The 8,580-nt window shown below is 30.7% G+C and overlaps 1 protein-coding gene across 2 annotated transcripts; it reads left to right on the top strand.

Moving 5' to 3' along the window:
• Nucleotides 1-2,891: 2,891 nt before the first annotated feature.
• On the top strand, nt 2,892-4,391 carry LOC149243561 (transcription factor IBH1-like 1). Of its 2 annotated transcripts, none has more exons than XM_089367832.1 (2): nt 2,892-3,189; nt 3,321-4,391. In XM_089367832.1, the coding sequence occupies exon 2, from the start codon at nt 3,429-3,431 to the stop codon at nt 4,029-4,031; it is 603 nt and encodes a 200-aa protein (XP_089223958.1). In that variant the 5' UTR covers nt 2,892-3,189; nt 3,321-3,428; the 3' UTR covers nt 4,032-4,391. The 2 variants fall into 2 exon arrangements, with proteins under 2 accessions (XP_089223958.1, XP_089223957.1); XM_089367831.1 differs by having other exon boundaries at nt 2,893-3,189; nt 3,422-4,389.
• The last annotated feature ends 4,189 nt before the right edge of the window (nt 4,392-8,580 follow it).

Here is an 8,580-nt window from a genome sequence, read left to right on the forward strand (position 1 = left end):
AGTAACAATATCTTTAATGTTATTTATGTTTTGCAATGCATCATTCTCATTGATCTCCCAATAGTTTAACCAGGCCCTTGTGTCTTTATGCCACCCCCGATTGAGCCTTAGGTGGTTTTGGCTAGAATTTAAAGCTAGCTTAGGAAGTCTATGATCGTCTATGTTATTGAGTTTGTGCTTGTACAGAAGAAACCAAATCATAGCTAGGCTCTCAATAGGGGAAATACTTGCTTCTATAAGGAGAATAAGATAGGGTGTATTACTTTTAATTTTCAGGTTATAAGTTATAAAACGCTTCTGGATTTGCTCAATCTTTCTCCATGATTCTTTGGAGATGTTGCAACCCAAACCTCACAGCCATATAAGATAACAAGAATGACTAAAGTTTCAAAGAGGAACTTCTCTTTATCTCACATTACAAGGTTTGTTGTTTTACAATTATTCTCAAGACCAAAATAAGCTTTCCACCCCCATTAATCCTTTTCTCAATGCTATGGTTCCAGTTGAGCTTGTGATGAATATCAATTTCTAGGTACTTGTAAGAATACACTTCCTCCAAGTTATTATTGTCATACATAAAATTAGCGTAAGTGTCCTTCTTGGATTTGATAATCATGACTTTTGTTTTGTCAGTGTTAATAGTCATACCCATGGTAGAGCAGAAATCCTTAAGAAGCCTGAGTTTCTTATCAAGATCAGATGGGCACCTTGCCAAAAGAAAAATATCATCAGCATAGAGAAGAATGATGACGACTATCCCAGCTAAGATTGTGCCATAACATCCTGCTTCCTCTAAATAGCCTTTGAGCTTATCGATGTAAATGCCAAATAGGGTAGGGGAGAGGGGGCAACCTTGTTTAACTCCGATGTTACACTTAATATCTTTCGACCACCCCTCATTGCTCTTTAGTTTGGCAATTACATTCTCGTATAACCTTATAGCAGCAGCTCTCAACTCAAGAGGAACCTTTAGCTCTTCTAATCTATTCCAAAGTTTGTATCTAGGAGCCGTATCGAAAGCTTTTCTAAAATCCACAAAGCAACAAAATAAATTGGATTTATCATTACGACATTCCTCCACAATGATCCTAAGCGTAACGATGTGGTTTGTTGTTGAGTGATGCCTTCTAAAACCTGCTTGGCCTTTAGCCCTCTTACCTTCACTTTGAAGCCATATGCTTAACTTCTTTTCCAAAATACTACCATATAACTTGGCTAAGAGAGGGCTGATCATAATTGTCCAATAATTAGAGGGGTTATTTATATCCCCACTTTTAAAAATAGGGATAATGAGGTTCTCAATCCAAGGTTTAGGGAACCCTTGCTTGAGTGCTTGATTGAAAAGCTTGTGGATGTGGGGGATGAGGACAGGACCTCCAATTTTTTTTAAAAATAAATTATAATAAGCATAATATTAATAACAAATCATAGATGTTGAAAAAGATTAAAAATAAAAATAATTCGTTATTTAAAATTACAAATTATAATAAGCTTTAATTTAATGTAATTTTATTATTCAACATTATTCATTATGATAATGTGAATGGATCAGGGAAATATTTTAAGATTTAAAATTGTGAATAATATTAATTTTTTCCCAAAATTTAAAATTATGAATAACCTAGATTGAATAATTTAAAATTATAAAGTTAATTTATAATTTATATTTTTATTAAATTATTTTATAATAAAAAATTAGAATAAGTTAGACTATATATAGAGTTAATTCTTATAATGTGATAATAATAATTCTTTTTATGATATAAATATTTAAACCAAATAAATCTAGATTTAATAATAAATTACAAAAATTAATTATAATTAAATTAAAATTAAATTTATATTATTATAACAATTAAAAATTAGTAAAAAAAAATTAGATTTTAATATTTTTTTTAATAAAATAAAATTTAAATATGTAATAATATAACTTGTTCACAAATATTAATATTTTATTCATAAATATAATTATATCAAATTATAAATATATTGTTTAATTTTTTTATTATTAATTTATAATTAATTTAATCAAATTATATTTTTAAATTATATATATATTTCAATTTATTCGATTTATATTTATACTAGATATAAATATTTATCCTTATAATGAAGCCAAATGCAAATGATTCATAAATATAAATGCCACCAAAAATAAAATATTAATAATCCAACGGCCATCACAATTTCACTTGCAAGTACCTAATGACTCATAATATAAATGCCACCATAAATAAAATATTAATAATCCAATGGCCAACACAATTTCTATGCCCAATTCAGACATATTACATAAAACTATTTCTTATCTCAATAAATTCCATTTATACTGATACCCAAGTATAAATACTTCTCTGTACAACGAAGCTAAGTGCAAGTGACCAGATGCAAGTACCTCGTGACTCATAAATATAGATACCACTAAAAATAAAAATATTAACAATCCAATGGGCATCACAATTTCTATGCCCACCACTCGTTTGATTCTTCAAGTGACCAATGGGCATCACAATTTCTATGTCCGGTCCAAATCAACTCTCCATCACTTCCTTGATTCTTCAACTGATCAGAAAGCTCCATACAATCTCTATAGGTGTTGAAGTCCTCAATGTGAAAACATGATGGATAACTTTAGCAATTATAACCAGGAAAAGATGAGCTGATGTTGAGATTGTGGTCCTTGATGTTAAAGGTGGGAGCGTGATAAATAACATTAATAATAAGAACGTAAAGAAGAGTTGATGTAGAGATATTGGTATTGTGGATCGTGCTTGCATGTGCAAGCATGTGGCTTGTCTCTCAAACCAGAAGGGTCCACCCACCACTTCACCAACATTGATTTTTCACTTTTTCCTATTTTATACTATTGCTTTTAATATTATTCTCTTATTTCCCTCATAGTTTCCTCGCTGTGATTGCTTGACGATCATTCATGCCCGCAGTGCGGGCATCCAAAGCATTTCCAAGAAAAAATTGGAGAATTTCTAGGGTTTACACATACTATTCCCTTATTTCCCTCATAGTTTCCTCACTGTGATTGTTTGACGATCATTCATGCTCGCAGTGCGGGGCATCCAAAGCATTGCGAAGAAAAAATTGCAGAATTTCTAGGGTTTACGCAGCTGATCAGTAATCTTCATTCTTGATTTCCAATATTTATCATAAGCATCGATCCTCGGATATCATCAGGTAAAATCATAAGCAGTCCCATTTTTTTCGGGGAGAGGGGGGTTTCTATATATATCCTTCCTGACTTCATGTACGAATTCTGGTATATATATTTTCGTTGGCTTTAACTATTATGGTATGCGCTGTTGCAGATCTTGAGCAAATTGTAAATTTTTTTTATGGAAAGAGCACACCCAAAAATTATTACCTCGCAATAATATAGCATCCTTTCTGTGTTTTCTTTTTCTATTAGATATACAATGAGTATCTCAGGATTCATGACAAGTTCTTTGAGAGGGATATACAGGAGAAGGCTGCTATCAGCCCTTCGTAAAATCAATGGCCTGGGCAGAGATAAGCGGGGAAAGTTGAATTTAATGAACCAGACGAGAAGAATCAAGCTTGCAGCAGACCTATCTCTGGCCTTGACATCTCACGGGACTGCTTGGAGCCGAGCTCTTATAAAAAAACATATTTCACTATTAAAGACAGACAAGCGCCTTGTGAAGGAGATTATGGGGAATGCATATTACTCTCAACATCAGCTTAAGTTCAAGCAGCATGAGGGTTTTCATGGGCTGACTGGCAGAATGAAAAAATACATGAAGGCACCCATGATCATGACCAGGAATATAATTCAGAGGATTATTCATAGAAAAAATGCAGTTAATATCCCTGTGAGGCCTTCTGCTTATAAAATTGCATTGAATGAGAGGACAAGGCAGCTCAAGAAACTGATTCCTGGTGGAGAATCCATGAACAACTCTTCTTTATTAAGAGAGGCAGCTGATTATATCGTTTCTCTCAGAACTCAGGTACAAGTCATGCATTCTCTTACATATAATTCTAAACAGACCCTCTAATAAATACCTGCCCTTTCTCTATAAACCTTCAAACCTGCAACACGAGTTGCTCAAAGTATATTATGCTGCATTCTGAGACTTATCGCATCGATTTCAACAGACTCTCTAATATCCCCGTGCATATTCTAGCCACGACAGAAAACTTCAGTCTGCATTATTGAATTTCAATAAATTTATCTGTTCTGCTATTGTTTTTTAATTATTTAGTGCCAACTTCTTCAGCAAAGATGAGCCACAATAATATATACACCGTTATACAGTTTGTAATCGTCATAGCTATCTCTCTGTAAAGCAGAATATCTATGAAGAGCTTCTTCCTAAAGTTATAATATTTTCAAAGACCTTGAGTATATGTTATTTTCGAAATCGATCTATGAAGAGCTTTTTCTTAAAATTATAATATTTTCAAAGAATTTAGTATATTATTGTATTCAAGTTTTTATGATTGATAATGAATTAAGCAAAATTTTTTAGTAGAGATCATATAAAAGAAATTTTATCTATAAAGAGCTGTTTCTTTAATTATAATGCTTTCAAAGGTGTTGAGTATGTGTTATTCCCCAACTTCAAATATTTGAGTACATATTTAACTTTCACAACTAATTACACAGTATAGAATAAAATTCATTTCCATTACTTTTCCTCTATGAATTTACTGATATTATTTGTTACCAGTGCACATGATTCATCTCCACTGACTTTTGATATTATTTGTTACCAGTGCATATAAGCTATACATTTTGATTTCTACTGAAGTATCAAGCTGAACTGAATTTCATTTGTTTGGGTGTTTCTTTCAACTCCTGTTCAGATTGAGAAAGGGTCTATATATTTTAATAGGTTAATTTTTCACAACTTTTTTATAATTTTTTTTTTACATGTATAATGTAATTCAAACTATAATTTAATTGTCAAACTAGCAATGAAAATAGCTATTAGTAACTTCTATTAGCTAATGCACCAATTGTACCAACTAAAATTATTTGAATCCATAAAAAGTCATTCTTTCTCTCCATATACCTCTAATTCTTGACCATTAACTTATAGCCAAACAAAAACAATTTTACATCATACTCCAACCCCAAAAATAATATAATTCAAACCTTTCATAAAAAAAATTTCACTCTCTTTCTGTTTTTCTAATTAGAAATTTTACAATATTTTATTAATGGATAAACTATTTTTTAAAATATTTTATTATTAATATATATAAATAATTTTTTTAAATTTCTATTATTTTTTTATTATATATATATATATATATATATATATATATATTTATTTTATATATTTATTTTTTATTATTAAATATTTTAATTTTTTAATTTTTTATTATTAGATATTTTAATTTTTATATTAATATATTTTAACTTTTATATCATTATATAAGTACAGATATAAATGTATCACGTGCTGATTTTCATTTCTCTTAGTGATCAGCCGGGAAAGAGTTTATAGATTTTACTCGGGTTAATTCTTACAAATGTTTTGAAAGTATTGCTTTGGAGATCACCTGAAAAAAATTCTATAGATTTTAGTAGGGTTAATTTCAATCCTTTCCATTAAACATATAGTTCAAACCTTTGGCGTATTAAAGATATAATCTTTAATTCAAACCTGTGCATTAAACACCATCGCTCGTTTCATTTTAAATTGTATTATATATTCAAATTATGTTAAAATTTCTATTTTGTTTCGAAAGGGGTGCCATTGAGGTGAAGAAGTATTTTTAAGATATTTTTGTTGGTAAAAGTTTGCTGGGAATTTCGTTAGTTGTATATGCGAGATATTTTTGTTGGTAATAATTTGCTGGGAATATATATATTTTGAGATTATCAGGTTATTTATATATGAGATATTTTTGTTGGTAATAGTTTGTTGGGTATATATATATACTCAACAAACTATTACCAACAAAAATATCTCATATATATAGTGAGATTATCGGGTTATGAGTAGGAAATTTGACTAAATAATAAAGTCAAATATAAATTAAATAATGTGATAAAGTTTAATAAATATTAAAGTTTAATAAATACTAAGGTTATTAAGTTTGTAGATATTTTGCTTAATGTTTATTTAAGAATAGAAATAAAGAGTAAAAATTAAAAACTTAAACATTTATATGGGGTTCACTTTTATAGTATTAAGATTGGTTATGTCTTCCCTTGAGCTAGATAGGATCAGAGAAATCTATGTCTTCCAAATTCTTGGCTAATGTCTTCCCTCCAGATAGATAGGATTAGAGAAACCTATGTCTTCCAAATTCTTGGCCACTAAAGAGATTGAGGTGTTTAATTTCTTGAGCTAGAATTGCATTTCATCAATGCAAAGAAGAATATCTTGTTGTGCTTCTCACCTCTTCATTAATTATTTTCTGGTTATAGTTTTGATGCCTATATAGATATGTGTCGGTGGGGAGGTAGTGAGAATTTTCTTGTTATAGTTTTGATTTGTCTCATGGGGAAAAGTCTCACTATCACCATTATATACATATATATATATATATATATATATCTATATATATATATATATATATATATATGATGGAGGTAGTGGGTGCACTTAGTGTTAGTGTTTCCTATCTTCAAAACCCAATGTCTAACCTCCTATTCCACTTCTATGTCTTTCATCAAACATTTCTCTGCTCAATAATATATATTTTCTAAAGATGGATTGGGGAGTAATCTCCGAAAAGAAACGTGTTAACTTTTTTGCATTTATTTGAATTTTAGAATATGTCTCTCATCACCTTATTTTCCATCTCCAATCACTTGAGTAGGGACTGAACCTTGGCATTGCAATAGGGAGGATGAGGCACGAGGAAAGAGGGAGAAGTGAAAGGACTATGGATGAAAAGATCCATACAACACTAGGTGACAATGAGGAATGAATACAACTAAGGAAATGGAAGACCATGCAAGAGGAAGTCTTAGGAGGCCCAAGAAGGGAAAAAAGAAGCTAGGGGAATGTCGAGGGGCACTCTTAGTTGATATGAGTACAAAGAAATAAGGAAAGATGAAAGTATGACCATAGGAAGAAACAATAACAACTTGAAAATAGATAAAGCAAAAATACAAAATTAAATGGAGAAACTCACTAATCAATTTAAACTATATCAAACATAAACCATTTAAAACATCCTCTAAGCTCACCACCATAGGAAAACATCTATACATAAGAGCCATGGTGCACTAATAAATTCTAGGTGGATGAAAATCCCCCTAATTTCAACACTAACCAAGTGGTTAATGATATTATCCAAAGTCAAAGATGGATATCCACACTAATCATTAGAATTCTAGTTGTATGGGGATTATCACTCTTTCTAAGAGGCTATTAGCACTTTGATATCATAGTGGTTGTCAAGGGAAGACACCCTTAGTGGGAAGGTCGTAAACTAATTTATTTTTATTCTAATTTTATATTTATTTTCAATTTTATTTACATTTTTATATTTATTTTATTTTTATTTTCTTTAATATAAACAATATTCTTAATTATATTCAAATACTCTTTCTCTTTTTTTTTCTTTCTTCTTCCTTCTTATTGTTTTTCTTTTCTTTTATTCTCTTCCCATTGACTTAGAATATCTTTATAAACCATATCTAGATAACCCTGCTCGTAGTAAATAACACTATTTCTTTCTAATTTGATAATTATCAAAATATCTATCTAAAATATAAAATCATAAAGCTAAATGGCCATAATCTGGGCCCTTTTATTTCAAACGTACTCATAGAAAACCAGGAATACTCAAAATTTGACACGGTCACCACTAACATTTATACAAAATTTCCAAATCTTTAATAGAGATCTCGTGATTTTTGAAAACAAAGAATCTTAGGAGTTGATAAGATCCATAAAAGTATAAAACTATTGTAAAAAGTGAAATTAAACCTAATTGCGACCCGCAGTTGTGGAAGCATCCTGAAGGATGTCAATTATAAGGAATCGTCCCTTTATTTTTTCCATCCACTTACAAAGAGCTAAAAATAAAGGTTTCCTTGCCTCTCTACTTTGTCCAATTGGGCTTGCAAGTCTCTGTAGTATGCTTCCTATCTGAGTAGGGCATATGAAAACGACATTTTGGTAGGCCAATCTAACATACCAACTCTAATGTTCTATGGTACTTCACGTCATAGGTACAAATAGTTTCCATATTTTGGATAATGTCTGCAACGTCATCTATTACCATATTATCCTTCATCGCTTATCACTCAATTCTAACCTGAGTACAAATAGATTCCATATTTTGGATAATTTCTACAACCTCATCCATTACCATTTTATTCTCCATCGCTTATCACTCAATTCTAACCTTTTATTCTCCATCGCTTATCACTCAATTCTAACCTGAGTACAAATAGATTCCATATTTTGGATAATGTCTGCAACCTCATCCATTACCATCTTATCCTCCATCGCTCATCACTCAATTTTAACGTTAGCTTCAGGTCACCTTATCACATTTCTTGACACGCGGGAAGCAAAGCTATTAGCTTCTCTACCTACAACCTCTACCTGGGTTATATGGCCTGGAGAGAAC

This window comes from Pinus tabuliformis, chromosome 8 (assembly GCF_031772625.1).
Source record: "Pinus tabuliformis cultivar Carrire ecotype Pingquan chromosome 8, CPIR1, whole genome shotgun sequence".
Lineage (NCBI taxonomy): Eukaryota > Viridiplantae > Streptophyta > Pinopsida > Pinales > Pinaceae > Pinus > Pinus tabuliformis.